Source organism: Phyllostomus discolor, chromosome 5 (genome assembly GCF_004126475.2).
Source record: "Phyllostomus discolor isolate MPI-MPIP mPhyDis1 chromosome 5, mPhyDis1.pri.v3, whole genome shotgun sequence".
NCBI lineage: Eukaryota > Metazoa > Chordata > Mammalia > Chiroptera > Phyllostomidae > Phyllostomus > Phyllostomus discolor.
This window is the reverse complement of record NC_040907.2, coordinates 109,718,081-109,741,289: the sequence shown is the minus strand read 5'-3', so window position 1 is coordinate 109,741,289 and position 23,209 is coordinate 109,718,081. Positions and strand designations below refer to the sequence as shown.

Genomic DNA, 23,209 nt, shown 5'->3' with positions numbered 1-23,209 from the left:
TTTGCTTTAGGTAATTAATTTTTTCAGATAATGAAGGAAAGGATGTTATTGATTACTTCCTACATATTTACAAGGAAAACTGTTGCAAATGCAAGGGAACAATAAGAGTAATTGATCTGGTTATACTTCAGTCCTTGGGAGAATTAGCACAGACTTCAGGAAGTTACTTTAAAGATATGCAGTAAGCATTTGCTGCTTCAACTCAGGGTTAGGGAGTTTTAGCAAGAGCAAGTTTCAAAGCAGCATAGGTACATTGCAGGCCTGATTTCCCATGGGAAAGCTGATACGTGGGTTTGGTGTCCTGTGTGCCACCACACACCTATGGGCTTTCCAATAGGGCTGGGCTACATTTGCCATTGCCAGGAAGATCAGTTCCCTATAGGTTTCAATCCCAGCTGCACCTCCTGCTTGCAGGGGATATTGGGCAGGGTGTGTAGCTTTCCAAAACTTGTGTCCTCCCACCTGTGAAACAGGGCGAAGATGGAAGGAAGTGACATATGCAAAACACCCATCACAGACTCCTGCCACTGAGATAGAGGGAGGGCAGGGTGTCTGGGCTTCCTTCTCTATGTGGGGCAGGAGGCAGGGCAAGAAGAAAGAGCTGACATGAGCCCACATGGTATTTGTACTTTACAAGCCCATGGAGGTACCTGTGAAGAAGCTCAGCCACCTACTCCTTAGGGTCTTTATGGGCCTGGGAATAAATATTTTCTGATGATGAAAACTTGCAGCAGTCAGTCAACTATGGCCCAGCAGTACTAGTCACCAGCTGAGGTGGAGTGCTTGAAGATGGGTTTCCCAATTTCTAGAACTTGCTGATGGAGCTGATTACGGAAAGGCAGGAATGAATGCCTCCCCAGCAGGGCTGATGGCACCCTCTCCTCCTTGGTGCTACCCTCATATACGGCCACTATATATCTCTCCTTGAAGCCTCAAGAGCAAAATAGAAGCTGGGTTACCTTAGTATGTCCAGCAGGTAGGTGCAGAGGATAGTTGACAGTTGCCAGGTGAGCACAAAGAAAGAAAGTGGATTCATGTGTGAGGAGAACCAAGTGTTTTCACTTCCAGCAAGCAGAGACAGAAGAGACCCTCACTTGTTCCTGGGGTAGGGCCAAGTAGAGAGGTGGCTGCCCCCTGTACCCCACGCCCTGGGTATGGGGTATAAGGGGAAGCCAGGCACACCCCCAGACCCACCCTGTCATACCTGGATATTTATTGCTTCAGCTTCTATCTCTCCACACATGTGTACCTGCAGGGACTCCTGTCCCCAAGTGCCTAAAGTTCTTGGCACTTCTGAAGATTCAAGGTGGAAATTAGCATGCTGTGTAGAAAGGAATGCAAACTTCCCTAAATCAGCATCCAAACATGTTAGAGCTGTCCACAGAATCATAACTGGCTGGTTGATGTGTGCTCCATTAATACACTAGTTGCTGTCTGGATGCTAACAGGTGTGGAGAGAGTAGTGAGCCACATCTCTGGGTGGTAACATTGTACAGTGTAGTCGTTCCTCCCTGATGGAGTCCTGGAGGTGAAAGCATGTGGCATAGAGCTCTAAGACAGGGTGAGTTGTGGCATCTGTAGTAGTCAGGACCCTTTGAATGCAAACAAGTGAAGAGTACCTCTCTCACTGCCTGCTGCTTCCTCTCTCTACAGAGTCCTGTGGTCCAAGTGTTGCTGGCCCAACCAGTAAGGGAGCTCTCCAATTTCACAGCTCTTACCTGGGCCAACCCTTCTAGAATACCGAAGATGGTAACTGTTGGAGTGTCCACCTTGCTCAGCTACCCCAGGCCCTGCAAATCAGCATGGCTGCTCAGAAGAGGATTCTGCATAGCCCTTCATCTGAAAATAGTCAGTGGCTTAGTAAACCCAAGCAAAGTGAGGGCTGCAAGCCAATGCAGCTGGAGAAAGCAAACTTCCCAGGCTCCAAGGGTACCATCGGTGGGGGTGGCCAGGATAAGACCAGTGTGGAGCTGGCACTGGTAACACCCCCAGGGAAGGTTTGACTGGGAAAGCCATTGGCCCAGAAAGTGTGCTGGAAACAGGAGCAGAGCGCCTTGATGGAGGTGCCTCAGCTCAAGAAAAGGCTACAGGACAGACAAGCCAAAGATAGGGAGCATGGTACCCTCACAGGCCAGCCTGGCCCTCAGCAGCAGACCCAGGACATTCCCAGGAAACCAGTTGGAAGCACAGTCTTCTCTGAGTGGCCCAGCAGAGCCCGACAGGAGCAGAAAAGTGCCTTCAGCAAACTAGCCAGGTATCTATCAGGGAAACCTGGGTCAGCCTCTCTTTTCCAGGCAAGCAGACCTGCAGATGCCATGAGGGAGCTGTTGGGACTCATCAAGATGGTAGATTTCCCTTGTTGGGGTCAACTTTCCAATTCTAAGCTTTTGGTGGGTGATTTTTGGAACCTGCAAATGCTGCCACAGAACACTCATCTCTTCAGTGCTTTTCTGGGTACACTGTGGCTTAAGCATGCCATGGCCCAGATACCTACACCCTTGTCATCATCTTCCCCTGCCTCTTGGGCCCTCCTACCACCCATGTTCCCTTCCCAAGGCTTGTCCACCCAGAACTGGTGTGCAAAGTGCAACCTCTCCTTTCACATGACCTTGGACTTGTTTTTTCATATGCGGACCCACCACAAAAAGGAACATGCAGGGCCTGACCTACATTCTAAGAAGCTGACAGAAGAGGCACATGACCCATTTGTCATGAGTATTTCTGGGAGCACCACCATCTCTCCCGGCACATTACTTCTCACAGTTAACAGGTGGCTGTGGAACAAACCTCTAAGTGCAGTGTCCACCATTTGGCAAGGACAAAAAATGGTCTGCCAGGGCTTCCTTTGAAAAGACAATTTGCAGTTGTCTGTGAGGCTGTCTGCAATGGACTGCCTAGATGAACAGCTTGGTCATAATTAGCAAAATTGCTTGGTTGTGATATGCTTTGAAATAAAGTAATGAAATAAAATGATGTGTTTAGCTAACCCAGGGTATTGGGGCTACTAGGCACAAAGTGTCTCTAGTAGCTTCAAGAATTGGGCGCCCTGCTCCTCTCCCCATTCCTTTTCCCCCTTATAGAGCCAAGTGTGGCACACAGCATGGGCTTTAGATGCAGACAAACTTGGATCTGAGTCTTAGCCCTTTTAAATATTAGACCTGACCTTGAACAAATTGCTTTAATTGTCTGAACCCCAGTTTTCTCATCTGTAAAATGTAGTTTATACACCCATGTTTTGGGAGATGTTTTAGAGGGTTACATGGAAAGATGTAAGGGAAATGGCCAGCACAGTGCCTAGAGCAGTGTGATCACTGTGTAAATAACATGTATTATCATGATCCAGATTTGTTACAAAACAAAATCTAGGTGGCAAACCCAGACTACCTACTTCTCACTAGGGGATCTGTGGGTCAGTTGTGGTTGACGTGGCTTTTGCTGGCTTGGCTCCAGGTCACATATTTAGGTCCACACTCTTTTTCTCTGGAACTGATGGGCTACCAAGTTCATTCTTCTCTCATGGTTATGCTAAAGCACTAGAGGGCAAGTCCTAATACACAAACATGTCTCAGTCCTGATGCGGACCCTTGTTCCTGGGGTCTGCGGCATTATGGATGAGATGAAACAAATTCACACTGACAACCGAGTCCTGTGAAGAAAAAGGGATGGTGCAGCTTCTCTCTCAAGAGGAGAAAAGCCTCAGAGAGCCTTGGCTCTTCTCTCAAGAGGAGAGTGCTTTGACCCTTGCCTTAACAGGCTTTTATTAGGTTCAATTTGCACAGGAATACAGGGTGTATACGTAAAGTTCATCAATCATTGTCTCAGGCAGAAATGATTAAATGGTAGATAACAGTCAAAGAACTCTGAGGGCTTATTCTCAGTCAAGGTCATATAGTTAAAGGGCCATAGAACTTTGGGGAACAAACTCACTTCCTGCTTGGACACATCATTTAAATTGAGGTTATTAGCAAAGTAGGTTTCATAGGATTTTATGCATTCTTTCTTAAGCCTGATCACCCTAGGGAACCCACCCTTTCTGGCACAGGGCCACAAGCACTTCCAGCATTATTTCAGGCTTAAGTTAGACAGGGGAAGTAAGGCAGCTAAGAGATTAGGAGACTTCTTGAAGACAGAATGAGGACTCAGGCTATGTCAAGGCCAAGGGGTGAGGGTCCATCACCCCCTTTTTCTGTTGCCCCCAAGTACTTCCCTGAGGGCCCCTTCATGACAGTGCCTGTATTAGGTTGTCCCTCTTTTAAGGAGTCTTACCCATCCAGTCATCCACTAGGGGCCAAGCAGGGTGAAGAGAAAGAGGGCAGAGGTGGTGCCCCTACAAGGAAGATAAGCTTTGTTTCCTAAGTGGTTTATGGTCCCAAAGTTTTTTACTCAGCCTTAGCCATGGGGGTTTACAGCTTCTGAAACCAGGCAGAAAAGTTCCTAACAGTCCTCTGGGTCACTTCTGGTAATGTTTTTTTGGCCAAAGCAAGTCAATGGCCAAGCCCAATGTTAAGGAGTAAAATGTGCATGCTGCCCATGGTGAAGCCATGATGAGCAAGTGAGTGTATAATCCTAATATAGGAACATGAAGAATAAAGATCAACAATTCAGCCATGATTTTTCACATTCTGAATATGTAAAAAGGGAAAAATGGAACAACACACCTCCCCATCTATCACACAACCCTTAGCTCTAAGGAAGGGAATATGAGCAAAAGTTTAAAGCTGAAAACACTGAGGATTGGAAGAGTTCTGGTTTCTATTATTTTCTCCTCTGCTTTTCCATGTTTGCCCTTGCTAACTTCAGGTCATAAACTCTGACATCATGTGGGCTAGTTTTACGAAGGCCATTTCTTGGTAGTTCTTTTGAGTCAATGCAATTTTTTTTGACGGATTTCTATTTCACTTTCAGGATTTGTTCATCTGACCTGAAGTTTGTAGCCCTCTGGTGGGGCCTCCATTGCAGAGCTCAGGCTTGTGGTTGGTAACATGGGAGACATGCCTAAGTCAGACCTGTGGGGAGGGAGGCCTCTTGAGGACTGGGGACATGAGCTGAGCTTCAAGGTCCAGCAGGCTTTGCTGATTCAGACAGGGAAGGCAGTGGCTGAGGAGAAGAGTAATCTAGAGCTGCAGAAGTTCTAGGGTGCTGCAGGGCCAGCACAAGGAGGACAAGGTGGGGAGGCAGCCCTCAAGAGGAGATGGAGAAACACAAAGGCCTCCAAAGAGAAGAATTTGGATCAGGGTTTGGGAGGGCTCGCTCCTAGAAGCACTTGGAGGGAAACTCGGGTTTCATTCGGAAGGGAAGGATGTGCTAGAGAGAGGAGATGACCCCCTGAGGCATTTTCTTTTGCATTTTGAAGGAGCCAGAAGTGTTTCCCTGTGGGCACCAACAGAGCACCTCCATTCCCACAGGGAAGCTTGGAGGATCCACTCTCCCTGAGAGAGGCTAGGAATGATCTGCAGGCCAGCCCCTTAGGAAGCTATGTGGGGGCAGAATTTGCCCACAAAGATGCTGTTCCCAAATCAGTTTGGAGCTGCAAGGAGCCTCCCTCCTCTGCTGTCCTATGTGGGGCAGAAAAGGTTTGAACCTGAGGCTCCACAGTATGCATTGACATATACCATTTAACCTGCATGTCACACTCAGGAGGTAGACATTTAATTCCCATTTTATTGCAAAAGAAACTGTACTCCAAGAGGTTAACTGACTTTCCTAAGACCATGGGTTTAAGAACAAGACCCCAGGATCTCCTTTTTCATTTTGAGTTCATATCCTTCCTAGACTACTACACATCTCCTCAGTGTGTTCATGTGTCATCATGAATGGTTTGAAAACTAGGATTGGGCATTGATTTCAGCTTGAACCCTGACCCCCCACCACACATACACATTTCTTTTGCCTTTCTTTTTAGCATTTTTCATTATCTTGAGTACTATGTTGTTTAACTGATTTGTCTTGTTTACTGTGTCTTCCATCAATGGAACGTAAGTTTCATGAGGGGTTTTTGCTGCTTTGCACACTGCTGTATCCCCAGCAGATAGAACAACATAGGCACATAGCGATTGTTCAACAGGCATTTTTTGTTTGTTTGTTTTAGTATATTTTATTGATTATACTATTACATTTGTCCTATTTTTCTCCCTTTACACCCCTCTGGTCTACACCCCTCCTCCAGGATTCACACCCCTCACTTAGTTCATGTCCATGGGTCATACATGTAAGTTCTTTGGCTTCTCCATTTCCTATACTATTCTTAACCTCCTCCTGTCTGTTTTGTACCTACCAATTAAGCTTCTTATTTTCTGTACCTTTCCTCCCTCCTCCTCCCTCCTTCTCCCCACTGAAAACCCTCCATGTGGTCCCCATTTCTGTGATTCTGTTCCTCTTCTAGTTGTTTGCTTAGTTTGTTTTGTTTTTGTTTTTAGGTTCAGTTGTTGATAGTTGTGAGTGTGTAGTCATTTTACTGGTCATAGTTTTGATCTTCTTTTTCTCATTTGTTAAAGGAATGAATAAAATGCCTGGTTCCAACCTCACTGCTGACAAACTTTGAATCAACTTCTCACAGGAGTTTTGACATCTGTCAAACTGTGTGCATAGCCATCCTCCTCTGGTTTATTGGATTGGTTCATAATTTATTTGAAATCACTTTGAGAGGCATAAATTCATTATGCTAAGACAGAATAGAAATTTAGAATTGAGACTGTAGAATTCTAATCCATTTCCTCATTTTACAGCAGTAAGCATTTATGTCCACTGATAAGCTGACCTACAGGGTGTTGCAGGGCAAGTGGTGGTGAGGTTAAGGCCAGGATTCCTGAAATACCTATGAGAGCTCAGTCTGCGAGTCTTCCTGGTCTGCTGCACTCCTCAAGGAACCACAGCATTCAAAAGCAAGGGAGATGTTATGAAAAATAAATAAATTTAAGCTAATTAAATTAATTCAGGTTATGAAGAAGCATAACAAAACATCTCAATTTTTAAGATGGAATTTAGTTAGATAAAAATTGACTTTGACAATGGAGTTTATTTTGGTAAAAATTGAGATAAATGCAAGTTGCTTTGCAGACATTTAAATTGACAAACTGAAAGATGACTTACAGAGGTGATGGTTTGCAGCTTATTAATGTAACAGTTGCTATTTGTCACCAGGCTGGATTCCCAAAGTCTACTTGGCAGTTGAATCCTGTCTTAATTCACTCTTTTCTCCTGCCCTCCTTTCTCTACTGGAGAGCAGTCACTTTTAATGGTGACTTTGCCCTCTCTCTGTCACATTCTATTCCATTTAAGGGTTGGTTGGTGCTGTTGCCACAAAACATCACATGAGCAGGTATGAATTTTCCCCTACAATTCTTGGCTAAAAATGGTCACATTCCTTAAATTCTCTACATCGTATTTAATTTTCTCTGCAGTCCAGTTCTTTGGCTTTGATATGCAACTTGTCTTTCAGAAATTTCCCTCTTGTTTCCCAAGTTCAGTGAAAGTTGCCCAGCACTCCGCACCTAAGAAAGTAGCCTCTTAACATCATACCACCTCCTTATGCTTCCTTGCTGTCTTTACCACTATTTTCCTACAGGCTCTGTCCTCTCATCTACCTCTCCCATGGTCTTGAGTCTTTGGCCACCTAGGGACTGGTGGCCAGAATGAAATGCATAGACTTAAGGAAGCATATTAGTGATGGTGGTGATGAGGAGAGGCAGCTGGTGAGCTGGACATACTTAACTCTATTATGGTCCCAGTCTTCAAACAGGCCAGGTGCTGGGCCTGGCACTACTGACCTCATCCATACAGCCCTATTCCTCTGGGCACAGGAAGAGAATTCTCCTTCAGGTGAAAGGCAACAATTGTCTCAAGGTTAACCATGCATCCTTTCTTATTTTGGAAGGTGCTTGCATCCCTTAGAGGTAGCAGGCCTGCCCTGCAAGCCACTTCTTTTCAGAAAAATGGTTAACAAATCCTGGCTATTTGCATGATGTTTTTTGATTTTTTGTAGTTGAAATCATGTAGAAAGTCTAAGATCACATAGCAAGATATAAACCCTATAGAAAATAAACCCACTTTACCTATGTGATTTGATTTGTGCCACTTCTTAGGAGAAAAGAGTTTTTTGAAACCAATATTGAATGTGGAATGAAGAGATAGTGCATGCTGGGAGGAGGGTTGGTATTCACTAAATTCAATTTTTTCTTCCCTGGCCATACTGTGTTTTCCTGGGGCAGGAGACAGGAAGCCAGTGGCCTCTGATATCCTTGCTATTCTAAGCTGCTTGGATTAGGAGGCTATTTTTAGCACCAGCTGTCCTGGTCAGTAAGGCAATAAATAGGTCCTTGGGCTAAGTGGCATAATCCTCAGGGGCCAGGAAATGCAAGATGGGCACCATAGAGTGGGGACTTCAGAGGAAGGTTTCCTTGTCCACCAGTGTAATTTGGACTGCATCATTTTTTTCTTTTTGAGCTGTGTCCTCTCCTTGCACTAAAGCTGTGTAGATAACCAAGGCCCACAAACATGTGGGCAGATACAGGGACATGGGAAGCAGGAGAATGAGATGGGAGAAGAGCCGGTCCTCTCCTCTGGTGCTCCAGCCCTCCCTGAAAAGAAAGGACCTATGGGACCTGGCAGGTGACCCCTTTAAACTTCTACCTGGGTATGTCCCTGGCCCCTGCTTCCTAGGGTGAGGGTGAGTCAGGTATCTAGCAAGGATCCTGATGGTGAAAGCCACCATTCCTTTCCTCTTCTAATTACACAGAATCCTGGCACAGGCATGGCTTGTTCCTGTTGGTCAACATTTGGATGTGGGCCCCTGGACCTCTGAGCTACTTCCCTTCATCCCACTTACACTCACCCTAGCCCTGTGTCTCATCCCCATCCTCTGCTACTGGTCACATCTGGTCCCATGTCTTCTGTGCCTCCACAGCTTGCCATGGCTGGTCTGGCCCACTCGGGATATGACTGGGATGGTGCAGGAGGGAGAGAGGGACTCAGCTTACCATGTTTCTTTATCCATATAATGACCCCATGATTTGGCTACCCAGAATGTGGTCTGAGTTGCTATGCAACACAGCCCATCTGGAGTCCTATAGCCACTCCAGCACCAATGGATGGAGGGACAGATGGCCACCCTCATCCCTCATTGCTTTCCTAGGTTGACTTCCCTCCTTACCATGTTTCTAGGAGGGCCATGGAAATAAGACCCCTTGAATACCTGTATCACATAATAATGCCTTTTCAGTAAAGAGAGGCCTCATTTGTTCATTTGTTCATTAACTCATTCATTCATTCATTCATTCATTCATTCATGGTGTGCTGAGCTTTCCTCCCAGGTACCAAGCTTGTTTGGGCTTGGAGGTGCAGATACAAGCAAGCTAAGTTTCTATCCCTGAATGCCCCACAGAACAGTTGGGGTGACTAATGATACAAGAGAGACAAGCACTGTGGCAGAGGTGTTCAGGGGACTGTGGAAGTGCACAGAGAAATCAAGGACTTCATTTGATCAGGTGACATCAGAGCAGGTTCTGGGGAGAAAGGGGTTGCTAGACAGCATGGAAAACCTGACAAACCACAAGCCCTTTGCTAGGTTGGGGTCCAGATGTCCACAGACCAAAGAAAACAGGTTGGGGCTACAGGAGGCAGACAACAGCCTGGCCTAGCCCCTCTCACTGCTGGGCAGTGGGACCCTTGAGGAGTCCTCAAGCAGTGGAAGACATGAGAAGTTTGCATGGTAGGGCAGAAGCCCTGGCTGGAGGCTGAAGCACAGAGATGAGACAAGAGGCTGTGGTGGGGATTTACACATAGATCCAGGACCTGAAGACAAAGGAGACAGATTGCAGGTGGGCCTAGAACACAGTGCTATTAATTCAGATAACTCTTCTTGGTCCTGATTATTGTGTGGGCACAGGGTAGATAGACAGGGGGCTGAGAGGATAAAGTCAGAAGTGGCTCCCAGATCTCTATCTTGTGTGTCTGTATTGTGTGTGTGTGTGTGTGTGTGTGTGTGTGTGTGTGTGTGAGAGAGAGAGAGAGAGAGAGAGAGAGAGAGAAGGAAGAAGAGAGGCAGGAAAAGGTAGGACCCAAGAATGTAAGCATATCAGGGGCCACATATTTGCCTGAACATTAATAGGGCTAATGAAGAAAAAGGTGAGATCACAGTATACAATAGTACTAAAATTCAATCATGCACTTAATCTTATTTCAATTTAGCAGAAGGAGAAGGGGTAAAATCTTGCCTTTCATTTGGACTGTCCTGTTTGGACAGAGATGTTTCAAAGTTTCCCAGTAGCAAAAGTCCTTGGTATTGGTGGTGGCCCAGCAGTGTGCCCAGATTTCACAGCTCTCTTGGGTCCAGGGAAGTCAAGATTGTCTAGTAAAGTCAGCCCATTGCTCTGGGGGAAGTGGTCTGTGGCAGATGCTGCCTGGATTCAAAAGGCAGCAAGGCCTGAAGGCACCAGTACTCATCCTCATTCAGACATCTTGGAGCTGGGGTCCACCCTGCTCTCTGGCCTCACTCCCACTGTGACTTTTGGAAGGGTCCTAAAGGTCTCTCACTTTTGGGTCTTCAGTGACTCCAGTGGAGCAGGGTTACATGGCTCCCAGGACACCACCCAGGGACATCATTTCCCCAGGTTTTCCCTTTGGAGGAGGTATTAGGGTCTACATGCTATAAGCTTCTCACCCTGCTAGGAGTGGGCCTGGTCACCAGAAATGGCAGTAACAGGCTGCCCTTGGATGAGAAGGGCAGGTACTCAGACCATTGCCTAGGGCTGCTTTCCCCTCAGCAGCAACCTAGCATGTCAGGATGCTGCATGGCACCTGAGCTTTTGGGACCTGGCAGAGCTGGAGAATAAGGGCATGGGAGGTATGTGTGAAGGAAAGGTAGATTTGCTGTGTAGAATTGAATTGGAAGTGGCTGGGACAGGGAGGAGAGGATTTTAAGTGAACCTGAGCTTTTCTTCAAGTGTTTGAGGGCTGCCACCTGAGGAAAATGAAAACTTACAGCCCAAAATCCACTTGTGTTCACAGGCATCCACCACTGGCACCAGACATCGAAATAGGTGACAGGCAGGTGGAGAAGAAGCTGAGTTGGACAGCTCCTGCCCCAACGGTTATGCTGCATGGTGGAGACAGAGATGGTCCAGGACAGAGTGGGAGAGTTGTTCTAACAAGGGAGATACAGGTGCAGGGAGGGCAGAGTGAGGACAGTGTTCTAGGGGAGTGGGGAGCTCTTATCTCTGGACCTGTGCTGCCTCACACAGTAGCCACCAGCTATACATGGCCATTGAGAACTAGACATGTGGCACTTGAGAATGGGAATGTACTGTAAGATTTCAAAGACTTTGTACAGAAACATCTCATTTGTAATAATTTTTATATTGAGTATGTGTTGAAACAATACTGCTGTGAATATAATGGGTTAAATAAGATATATTGTTGAAATTAATTCACTTGCATCTTTTTACTTTTCTAAATGTGACTACGAAAAATGTAAATTGACACATGTTCCTGGCATCTGTGACTCACCATGTAACTCAGTTGGACAGAACTGTGCTATCTAGCTGACAGCATGACCAGGAACTGGCAATTAAGAAGCATGGCTGGGGGTAGATCTGGACTGCACTGCTGCAAAACAAGTATTACTAAGAATGTCAGCTCCCCAGGTGTCCAAACAGAGAGGATGATGACAGTGGTGATAAGACCGGGTGGATGAGCTCCAAGGGTACTTGCAATTCTAAGCCTAACCAGAGCTCAGCAGGCCCCTTTCCTGCACCTTAGGCAAAATCAGCTACCTGAGCTCCCTTGGTGTGTGGCCCAGAGGCCCCACCTACCACAGGGCTCTGCTCATGGAAGCCCTCCAGGGGGCCCTGCTGTCCAGGTCCCCAACTCGCTCTCACCAGAGTGTGCTGGAGCATCTCCTTGGCTCTGGTGAGGGCTGCCTCCGCAGGAACAGCCACATGAGGCACCACGCCCACCCCTTCCCAGGAGCTGCCATCCATAGCCCCCACTGAACGGGCTGTGGGGATGGTGATATAGAGGTGTGTGTCATCCACATGGTAGGTCTGTGGAGGCTGGCAGCCCCCATTGGTCACCTCCCCAATGACCAAAGCGCGGCCCAGCCTCTTCATGATATAGGTAAATTCCTCCGCCGCGCCAGCCGTTACACTGCTGGTCAGAATGACCACTCTCTTCTTGGAGCCGTAGCGTTCACCTGCAAATGAGAAGACATTTCAAGATAGGTTGTCAAGTCACCCCCCAGAGACCTGTCTTCTGTACATTGCCTGGACCCACAGAGAAGAGGGCCTGACATTTAGTTCTGCATCCTTGCACCCACATGCAAGTCACTCCACCTTCCTGAGCCTCAGTTTCTGCATCTGTAAAACAGGGTTAAGAGCATGTGCCCAATCCTGAGCACAAAGTACTTCCCAGCCCACCTACCCCCATGCAGATTTTTTTTTTTCACCAAGAAATGGGGAAAAGCTTGATTTTTTTCCAGGAAAGAAAAATGTACATTTCCCTTTTTATTAATAACATTTTTATTAATTATAAAAAAAAAGAAATTAATAACAAAAACCTAACCAGACCAGAATATCTTTTCACCTTGGACCCTCAGAAGAGCCAAATCTGTGACTTGACAACAATCCTGCAGGAAAATGATACCCAAAGAAATAAAACGAGCCAGAATGCAAGCCACAGTTGTCATTTTAAGTTTCCTAGTGGCCACATTAAACAAATAAAAAAATACAGATGAAATGAATTTTAATAAATTTTATTTAACTAAATATATCCAATATATGTTTATTTCAAAAATATAGTTAACCTCTGGCTGGCGTAGCTCAATGGATTGAGTGCAGGCTGTGAACCAAAGTGTCGCAGGTTTGATTCCCAGTCAGGGTACATGCCTGGATTGCAGGCCATGACCCCCAGCAACCGCCCACTGATATTTCTCTCTCTCTCTCTTCCCCTCTCTCTCTCTCTTTCTCTCTCTCTCTCCCTCCCTCCCTCCCTTCCCTCTCTAAAAATAATTAAATAAAATCTTTAAAAAAAGTAGTTAATAAAATTATGGATGACATATTTTAAATCCTTTCCCTTCATAAAATGTCTTCAAAATCTGTCATTCTCTTTATACTTTACATATCACAAATCATATGAGCTACATTTCCATGCTCAGAGGTTCTCATATGGGACATCAAAGTTCTAGGACCCTATGATCTGAAGATCTGAGTCTATTTTTAACTCCTGGTCTTAAATGTCTATTTGAATTTAGAATTCACCTGGTTCTGATTTTTATTTACATTTTGCAATATTGTTGAACATGTGTGTTTGAAGTTCCAAATGTTTATGTGATAAGGAACTGTACAAGTGAAAATTTCAGGATGCTTTTCTGGTTATATGCACACCCCTATTGGTCTCCCAGCTTCCTGTTGTTGATGGGATAGCAGATTCCTTGGTTTTGGATGCTGGGCAAGTGGGAAGGAATGAGGCTATCCACTAGCAACAAGGCTGGGAGGGCCATGGCTTTGTAAAGCACAGGGGTTAAAGCACAGAGGTTAAAGCACAGAGAAAGTCAGTAGACATTGACTTTCTCCTTTAGATAATGAGCATAATAGCACAAGTTTTGCAGGGATTAAAATCATATGTGCATCCCTAGTTGGTGTGGCTCAGTGGATTGAGCTCTGGCCTGTGAACCAAAGGGTCGCTGGTTCAATTCCCAGTCAGGGCACATGCCTGGGTTGCGGGCCAGGTCCTCAGTACAGGGCACGTGAGAGGCAACCAGACGTTGATGTTTCTCTCCCTCTCTTTATCTTTCCCTTACCCTCTCTTTAAAACAAAATACATAAAATCTTTAAGAAAAGAAAGAAAAAAAGAGAGAGCACAAGTTTTAAAAAAAAGATCATATGTGCAAAGTGCACGGCATAGGATAGAGACTTTATATTCCACTTACTGTTACTTTTACCTGACCCCAAGCTGTCTTTAATTCTCCAGAAAATTCTAGAATGAGAACAGGGAGGAAAAGACTTTTGCACCCACCTGCTAGCTGGGTGTGTGTCCAGAGCTCACTGACAGAGTCATTGGGCCGGCTGTAGATTTTGTCCAGCAGAATGGGAGGGCCTTTGTCAAAGAAATAAGAGCACAGGGCAGAGATGGAGGATGTGGGGCCGCCAATGTTGAACCTGAGGGAAGGAAATGGAGGCCCCTGAGAACAGAGCTCACACTGAGGCCCTTGGTGCCCTCTGGGAGATCTAGATCTTTGTCCTGTGGAATGTTCTAATTCCAGACAGCCTCAGTCTAGTGCCCTTTCCTTATACTACAGGATTCCTTGGATAGAGTTCCCCAGAGTACAATCTCTTGAAAGCAAGAAACTTTGTGGTCAAATTCATTTAGAATAGACTGCATACCATACCTACCTCTTCTGATCACATAGTAATACAATGTATGATACAAACTGTATACATTACATTAAAGGCTCTGGCAAGTCCTACAGTCAGGAACTTTTTGATAAATTTTCCTAACTTACTGACCATGGACTGCTCCCCTGTACCCATGCTTCCTGTGAATGGAAAACATCTTGGGAACACTGTCCTCCCAATTGCATTATCAATATTTTCACAAAACCTACTAGGTGTCTTAGATGAGGCGTCCTAATGAGGCAATTAATGTGGCTGAGTGCTCAGAGTTGTGAAACTGCATCAGAAGTGAGAAAGACTGCGCCAATCCTAGGCCGTTTAGATTTGCCCCATGTCATGATCTTCTTGGGCTCCTGTCTTTTCAATTGGGAAACAAAGAGTGCGGGGCTGGCAGTGTGTTAGGAGCCTCTTCTGGTTGATGGTCTGGAATGACTTGGTTGGGTTCAGGGCCCATGATCTCAGCATCTGAACCTCCAGACCTCAGATTGGAAGGGTTCTTAAACAAAGTACACCTATAGACTGGACCTCCTTTTATTTAAAAAAAATGTACATGGCACAATTAAGCAGATAGGGACTTAGCATGAAGTTTGTTCAGATGTTTAATAGAGCATTTGAAGAATAAAGAGATCAGAGATCATACAGGAGCCCCCAAGTTGAAGTTCTGAGCACATACACTGGAACCCTGGAAACAGTTTCTTCCCCAGGGAGGAGAGCCAGCTGCTGGGATCCAGATCTACCTAGCGATGACTAAGAACCCTGGGAATGTTGTGGCCAACCACCATAGCTGGACACTGCTTCTTAGCCAATCCCAGCAGTATCTGCCTGGTAGCCAGACCTTCCCCTTGCCATGGAGGGTGCCCAGGCAAGCCTGCTTGTGGACCTGGGAGGCATGGGAAGCATGATCCTGTTCTAGAAGGGAAACACACCTATCAGACACACCTTTACAGAAGCAGGAAGGAAGTGGCTGGCTGAAAGCATCCCTCCAAATATAATTTTGTGAGGCAAAGAATTCCTTTCACAACAGTAGAGGCTAATTTGTAAATTCTCTTTGGGACACTGGCTTTATGATTCTTATGATCAGGATGGTCATGGATTGATTTTGTATAGTGTGAGCTACAACCACAGGTGGAGACTTAACTGTCCCAAACATGACTGATCATCAGGAAGACCTGGATGATTCCTTTCAAATATATGGACAACTGGGCCTCACCCCTGGGCTTTTGTACTCAGTAGGGCTAGGGTGGGGCACTGGAATCAGTGTTCTTCATGTCTGCCTTCCCTCTCCCTCTCCAAGGAGTCCTAAAACCAGGCACATTTGAGGACCACTGAATTAGCTCAGTAATTCTCATCCTGGAATGCACATTGGGATCATTGGAGGAACTTTAAAAATCTATCAGTGCTGGTGTCTCACCCAGCCAATTAAACCAGAACCCCTGATAGCCAGATGACCTAGTCCTTTCAATTCCTATCCTGTGTTACAGGGTCCTTTTTCATCTCTACTAGGCCCATAATTTTGACTGTCTTCCAGCAGCTTCCCTGGTCAGGCCAAGAACCACTGATGGTTGGCCCACTGACCTCATGTCAATAATCATGGCATCTGTGTGCACAATCTTCTTCCACACATGTTCCACCAGCAGCTCTGACACCTGGGTGAGCAGTTCACAGTCTCCAAACATGTCAAACCTCAAGTAGCCAATGTTGTCCTCAAGCACGTTAGTGTGGAAGGAAAACTTGATCAGGTCTTCAAAGACTTCAGGGGAAGGGATCTGAAAGATTGAGAAGTCCAGTTCAGAGTCAGGAGAGGAGAAGAATTTAAAGCTTGGGAAAGTGGACACCAAAGATTTTCTTCATATGGAGAGAAATAATAAGGGTACACAAAGGGAATTCTGAGGGAGGTGGTAGGTACCAGAACCCTTTTTGATAGTCCCTCGCATGGTCAGCAGGCTTCTTACAAGAATGCTCATGTGTACCAACCCCGTGTCCTAGTGTACAGAGCTGAAAGGTCCAGGCATTGTTTCCACTCTGTCTCCCATGACCTCACCAGATACTTCTTGATGTCCCTGAGCCTCCACACCCCCTCACCTCAGGGCAGGGAGAAACAACATTAGCTATTGGGCCTGGCCCTGTGCTGGGCACTTTGCAGCACTTAACATCAACCTCATGGCAACCCTGTAGGTAGAGGAGTCAATTAATCCCCATATTTTTAATGAGGAACTGAAACGCACAGAAATTCAATAAATTTTCCCAAGGTCACACAGCCAAGTAAGTGGTAGGGACAGAATCTGAATCCACATGTGACACCAAAATGTGAACTCTGACTACACTGTGAAGGAGTTAGCCCCCAATTTGAATCTGAAGGCACTGTGAGCCTAGTGCAGTCCTGGCACTTACTCAGCTCCCCCAACATGCCTGGGTATCCTCCTTTCTCTTCAAAGTTGCTAGAAGGCTGCAGGCTCTGTGAGCTAGACTGAGGGCAAAGAGCCGTCAGGATACCACTGTTGCCTGGGACACACAGCCTCAGTAACAAGCTATTTGATCACAGACCACTGTTATCTGTACCTTTCCAGACCTCAATTTCTGTTTTTGTAAAATAGAAGAATGATTTTACAGTAGATGCTTTTGGTGCCCTCAGCTCTCCTCTGATTTCAGTGGCAACTGGACCCCAGCTGACAAGGCCCTGCCTCCAGCACACCCCTGTGTTTTTCTACTCCTCACTTCAGAACTTTCTCCAAGCTTTCTTAGAGTTTCAGAGCAATTATATACCCCAGGAGAACCCTCAGACAATGGAGGACAAGTGCTGCAGAGGGTGGGTCTGGGAGGCATTCCTCACAAGTGTCCAAGTCCTATGGAACAAATAATGTACCTGCTTGTCAGCTGTCCTCCTTTGCTCCCACTCCACCTGCTCCCTCACTCCTGCTACAGTGACTACCTCCCATGTAAATCGTCTATGCCCAAACCCTGGTCTTAGGCCCTGCTTTTAAGGGAACTCAAGAGAACAGCTTCCCTGACTACGCAGTGAAATCACAGATGATAGAATATGTGGGGAGATGTTGTACATGCTGCTTTGGATGGAGCTTTCACCTGATGGGACTGCTTGGTGAGTCTTAATGGCTTCCTTTGGCCTCTTGTCTGGAGAACTCGCCCTCATCCACCCAGCAGCAGCCACAAAACTCTTCAGCACTGATTCACCTTTTCAGTATTTCCCAAAACTTGAAATATTCTGACCACACAGCCTCACTCAGAATTTCGCACCCAGTTGGCCCTTGGATCTGGCCACATGCCCACTGTGTACAGCTCCTTCAGGGTGCAGTGCTTTGCATCATGGGAGGGGAGGAGTAGGCAGCTGGTACCTAACCAAGCAAATCTCATTGCTGTGGTTCTTTGGGCTGTGCCCTGCCACCCCTGATCATGCCAGGGTCTGTCCATGCTTTAATCCCAAAGCACTGTGAGGCCAGGGCCTCCCTTGCTTCCCTGTCTCCATCCCCTTGATTCATCCACACAAACTGCAGACCCCTGAGGCAAGCAGGTGGTATTAACAGAAAGGCCACAATTCCGAAAGTGGAAACAGAGATCTCATGTGACTTACTGACCTCTTTCTCCAGCACTGACAATGAGAAGCCCTGCAAATACCCTAATAAGAGTGTAGCTCCTTCTGTAACAGGGGTTTTCAAACTGAGGTCCTGTGGGACCCCATGAGCATGGGAGTGGATGGGATGGCAAAGTAAGAGAGAGAAAAAGATGTGACTGATAAAAACTTAAACGTGAAAATCCGGAAGCCTTTGTCTTGTACTACACACAGGACCCTGAATATACAGACAACTTGTCAACTCCCTCCTGGGACTGTGCTGGGCCAAGTCTCCCTTGTATCTCACCTGCATGGGCACAATCCCAGGAATGCGGTCCTTGGCATCCTCAGGGATATGGGCTACCTTCAAGTGTGGATCCCCAGAAAGCACCTGCAGGTCAGCCCCCAGCATCTCAGCCAAGGCCCCTTCAGAGGTCACCCTCGAGTAGCGGCTATGCAGAGGACTCAGTTTGGCAGCCATCCTGGCCCCTAGATCAGGGGAGGCATAGTTATCAGCAACCAGCTTCCCAGTTGTCTGTAGAACAGTGGGCAGCTTCGAACGCAAGGCCACTATGTCCTGGGCTGTGGAGAGGGCTTCGTTCATGGGCACTGTGATGTCAGGCTCTACCCCTGACAGTTCCCAGGCCTTGCCTGTGCTGGCACTCAGGGCTATCTGCGTGGGCATGGAGGCATATAATGGACTGCTGCCCACCTGGTAGATGCCCACAGAAAGTGCCCCTCCAGCAGTGGGCTCCCCAATGACTGTGGCCCGCTGCAGGTCCTGCATGGTGTGAGCAAAAGCCTCAGCTGCTGACCCACTGGTGTGGCTCATCAGGATGTAAAGGTCCTTGTGGGGGCTATAGCGTTGACCAGCCAACTGAGGCAGGGTCCATACCTCCGTGACCATCGAGGTGGCCCTATCAAAGACAGAGTAGAGGTGCTGGAGGGGCTCTGCCTCAAAAAAGTAGGAGCACAGCAGAGGCACAGCCGTGGAGTAGCTGCCAGGGTTATAGCGCAGATCGACAACCAGTGCAGCTGTGTCCACCAGCCTCTGCCACACCAGCTGTATCAGCTGTGGCCCAATGGCTTTTACTGTCTCCAGCTCAGCCATGGCATCAAAACGCAAGTAGCCCAGCAGGCCAGGCAGCACTTCTGTCTTGAACAGGGCCTCAATGAGATAGGAGAGCTCCTCTGGAGAGAAAATGGCAGGGGGTGGCAGGGGCACATCATCTGCTGTCAGCTCACCTGGGCTGTGGAACACCAACAGACGGTGATCCCCAGACATCTCCTGCAGGTCAGCCGTGAGCTGGGAGGCCAGTGACTCCAGGTCCACGGCTGTGCGGTATGCCCCCTGGGCCAGCTTGGCTCGTAGCAGGTCTCCTATCCTCCCAACAACCTCTGGCCGTGCATAGTGGGCCTCCAACAGGTGTCCTGTGCCCTTTACCAAGGCTCCCAGGCTGCGGTGGAACTCCAGGACCTCCAGTGCTTTGTCCAGGGCCTCCTCAGCCAGTACAATGGCATCAGGCACCACACCGCCTCCAAGCCAGCACTCACCGTGATTGTCGATGAAGGTGAGCACAGGCACTATGAGTGCCAGGCCACCCTCTGAGGTCTCCAGCAGGGGCACTGTGTGGGTGTGAAGCAGGCTGCCGGCAGTGATCTCACCCACCAGCGTGGCCCAGCCCAGTGACTGCATGAGGAAGGCCAGTTCCTCGGCAGCTGTGGCAGTGCGGTGGCTGGTGAGCAGGTATACCCCGCGATGGGAACCATAGCGCTGGCCCAGCAGCTCTGTGCAGCTGAAGTGCTCCTGGGTGACATTGGTGCGGCGATCATAGGTGGTGAAGAGGTGTACAGGGCTGGCCTCAGGGCCCTGGAAGTAGGACAGCAGCAGGGGCACAGCTGAGGATGGCCCCCCAATGTTCTGACGCAGGTCCAGGATAAGGTGTTCTGTGTTCTGCAGAGGGTCCCACACCTGGCGTAGGATGTATGGGCTTAGTGCTCCAAGCACAGAGGCATCAGCAAACCTGTCAAAGCGCAGGTAACCCACATTGCCCGGCAGCACTGACACCTGGAACACAGAGTCCACCAGGGTCTGCCTGGCAACCTCATCCTCTGGCATTACTGGGGCTACCTCTGGTAGGTCATCGGCTCCAGCATCAAGCCCAGAAGAGGTTTCTTTGGGCCTGATGGGCCGTACCAGGAGCCTAGGGTCCTCAGACACAGCCTGCAAATCAGCGTTGAGCTTCGTGATCAGATCCTCCTCAGAGACCACCATGGTGAAGTCCATGCTGGCCAGGTGGTGCAGGAGGGCAGGCACGTGGTCCACCAGGGTGTAGTAGTCCTGCAGGGCCTCCTGCAGGTGCTGCATGACTTCTGGCAGGGCCCTGCGCAGTGTGAGAATGGCCAGGGCCTTCTCTAGGGCCTGCTCAGCTGGTATCCCCACAGAGGGAAGCACCCCACTGCCCTCCCACATCTGGCTGCCCCCACCAAGGGGCCCCAAGGACCTGGACACAGGTAGAGTGAGGAAAAAATCAGAGTGACCTATCCTCAGTTTCTGGAGGTCCAGGGCACCCCCCACGGTCCGCTCACCTACCACAGTGGCTCTGCGCATCTGTTTGAGGATGTAAGCAATGTCCTCAGCCACTCCTCTGGTGTGGCCACTGGTGAGGACCACAACATCCTTGTCAGCACTATACCTCTCTCCCAGGACCTGGGGAAGGGTCCAGATCTCAGTGGTCATATTGGAGGGGCGGTTATAGATAGTGTCCACATGCAGGACTGTGTTTCCTGGGTGCAAGTAGGAGATGACATAGGGGATGCCAGAAACATGGCCTCCAGTGCAGTGTCGGAGGTCTAGCACCAAGGCAGAGGTGCCCAGGAGTTTCCTCCAGATATTGGCCACCAGGAAGTCCCCAAGTTTGCTCAACACCTCCTGGCTCGGTATGTCATCCACCCGCAAGTAGCCCACATTGCTCTCCAGAACGTTGTGGTGGATGTCCTTTTGCAGCTGGGCAAGTAGTTCCTCTTGTGTGAGGTTGGTGAGTGCTGTGATTTTCTGAGGAGCTGTGAGGGCACTGGGCTCATAGGAGATGACCAGACGAGGGTCGTTCAAGGAGCTCTGCACCCCGACTGTCAGGACACGGGCCAGTGTCTGAGGATCTGAGATGCCCAGGATCTCACCACTTTTGATGGCCTGCTTGATGGCTTCCTCCATCCCCATCAGGTTCTCCGGGAAGCAGTAGTTATCTAAGAGGACTTCGGCCATATCCAGTACAAGGCTTGGCTGGAAGAGATGTGTGGGGCTAGCCAGGCCAAAGAGCAGCATGGACAAGAGCAGAGTCCATTCTCTCTTCATGGGAAACCAGGAAGGCTGGCTCCTGCACAAAGTTCCCTTGATTATGGGCAAGGCCACAGCACTGCCCTGTGTGGCTGCCTTCCTTCTCAGCTGGCAGTCAGAAGGTCTGAGGCTAAATGTGGGAGTTGAGGTGCAGCTTCCACCTCCAGTAAGCCTTTAATCCTGTCTAATTCAAGCTCATCAGCCTTGAGGGCTGGGAAGAAGGGGTGGTTTGACCCAGAAGCTATGTTGAATCTCATTGTGTCACCTCTGTGCATAATAATTTGAATAACTACCATTTATTTTGGGTTTCTGCCATAGGCAGGTACTGTGCTCCACACTTTATAGACTGACAGTATTCCTTGCAAAATGGAGTTATTAACTTGCAAGTAAATAGCATTTGCCCACTGCACTGGGTGATCCATGCCTCTGGAATTAAGTAGAATTTGTTGGAGGTCTGGTTCTGCCACTCTCTGCTCTGTGGACTTAGGAATCACTTATTATGCAATTAAGTGAGAAAACATGTGTAAAGTTCTTCATAATTATCAAGCAAGAAGGAAGCACTCAATTACTGATACATTCTCCCTAGTAGATATTAACTCTGTTTTATAGCTGAAGAAACAGTTCAGTAAGTGGGGGGATGTAGGGGTAGAGAGAAGAAGCCTGTAAGGTCATCTCAGATAGTGCAGAGGTTGAGTCCTAGGGCCCCGTCAACTTCAGGACTTGAAGTTTATTCCTATGTCCTGTTAATGCCTCCACAGAACAAAAGTGGTCCTCCTAACAGCTTCCAAATGATAGGAATGACATATCTGGACCTCAGTGGCGGGTTTGGTGAGTGAGGACATCATGGAGCCAGTGATTCAAGATCAAATGAAGTTAGTTTAGATCTGAGGAGCATCCATCCTCATATTGATTGAGAGCTTGGTCTATTGCCCACTGCTCACAGAGAGAGCTCAGTAGTAGTACTTGGGTCCCTGTTGGTCCCAGGCCTCACTGGTATCTAGATGACTCTCCCCACCTGCATGAAACACATGCATCAACTGCTGAATCAATGGTTGGACCCTCATGTTCCCAGTTCCTGCTCCTTCACATAGAAGTGATGTGGGTCGTGCTTACAGTTTAGAACCCTGTGTTTTCTCTGTATCCCTCCAGGGTTGGGCATTTCCCTTACTTAACAGATGAGACAACTATGGCTAGAGACAACTACTACTCAAATCACGATCACACATTTGGGAAAGCACCCTAGGACAGATTCAGGAAAGTGGCCTGGATCTGTTCCTCTCACTTCTCCCTGTCAACTCCAGCACACATTTCATATGGTGTGCAGACAGCAGGCAGGCAACATGTATGCCTCAGCAGGCAGCCAGAGGAGGTGGCCTAGGGGATGGAGGTGGGAGGCTTTCTCAGCATACTGGAGAGCCACAATCTGCTCTCTGGAAATCATTATCTGAGGATGTTTACCAAGTGGTTTATGAAGGCCAAAGAGGTCAATTAGCCAAAAGAAACATATTTTTAGCTCATTAGGATTTGTTTAATGCCCAAGTGACATATGGTCACATCACTCCATCTTTTGCAGCCAATGAAATGAGTCTGATTTAGAATAATAATAATAATAATAATAAGCCGCCTTAGTCCCCACTGCAAAAACTGGTCCTTCCGCTCCACTTCGTATGAGGAATCACAGCTCTGAGCATTCTGGTCTTCTGATGATTCTTCCCCATCATAGCTTGACCCCAGGCAGAGCCTGTGGATCAGGAAAGGTAGGTGTGAAGGTTAACTGGAACAAGTCTCTTTTGGGGGAAAGTGCTTCCACTGGACTCATTAAAATGCAGTCTCAGGATGAGATGCCTGGAACTGTTGCTGTGCCTTGATTGATGTGAATGGCCCAGAGCCTCATGGAGGAGACCCTGAACTGGAGTTTGTTAT

The 23,209-nt window shown here is 47.8% G+C and overlaps 2 protein-coding genes and 1 long non-coding RNA gene across 3 annotated transcripts; 2 read left to right on the top strand and 1 right to left on the bottom strand.

Moving 5' to 3' along the window:
- The first annotated feature begins 258 nt into the window (after positions 1–258).
- On the top strand, positions 259–2,971 carry ZNF488 (zinc finger protein 488). Its single transcript, XM_028511141.2, is given in 3 exon segments — positions 259–1,561; positions 1,654–2,697; positions 2,700–2,971. Coding segments are annotated over 2 exon segments (963 nt in total). The 5' UTR covers positions 259–1,561; positions 1,654–1,802; the 3' UTR covers positions 2,768–2,971.
- Positions 2,972–6,484: 3,513 nt separating this feature from the next.
- Positions 6,485–11,603, top strand: LOC118500783. Its single transcript, XR_004903365.1, has 2 exons — positions 6,485–9,562; positions 9,599–11,603. It is a non-coding gene; the product is annotated as an uncharacterized LOC118500783 (long non-coding RNA).
- On the bottom strand, positions 11,334–21,418 carry RBP3 (retinol binding protein 3). The gene is made up of 4 exons (XM_028512741.2): positions 18,257–21,418; positions 15,960–16,150; positions 14,008–14,150; positions 11,334–12,187 (listed from the first exon to the last, which is right to left on the bottom strand). Exons 1-4 carry the CDS (start codon positions 21,302–21,304, stop codon positions 11,751–11,753), a joined length of 3,819 nt encoding a protein of 1,272 aa, XP_028368542.1. The 5' UTR covers positions 21,305–21,418; the 3' UTR covers positions 11,334–11,750.
- Between the last annotated feature and the right edge of the window lie 1,791 nt (positions 21,419–23,209).

What these genes read in the sequence shown, in the direction of transcription:
- RBP3 (XM_028512741.2), bottom strand. Translation starts at nt 21,304, where the DNA reads ATGAAGAGAGAATGGACTCTGCTCTTGTCCATGCTGCTCTTTGGCCTG. An exon ending in GCCATGATTATTGACATGAG is followed by an intron (nt 14,151 to 15,959) that starts GTCAGTGGGCCA and finishes TCCTTCCCTCAG; the next exon opens with GTTCAACATTGGCGGCCCCA. An exon ending in GACACACACCCAGCTAGCAG is followed by an intron (nt 12,188 to 14,007) that starts GTGGGTGCAAAA and finishes TCTCATTTGCAG; the next exon opens with GTGAACGCTACGGCTCCAAG.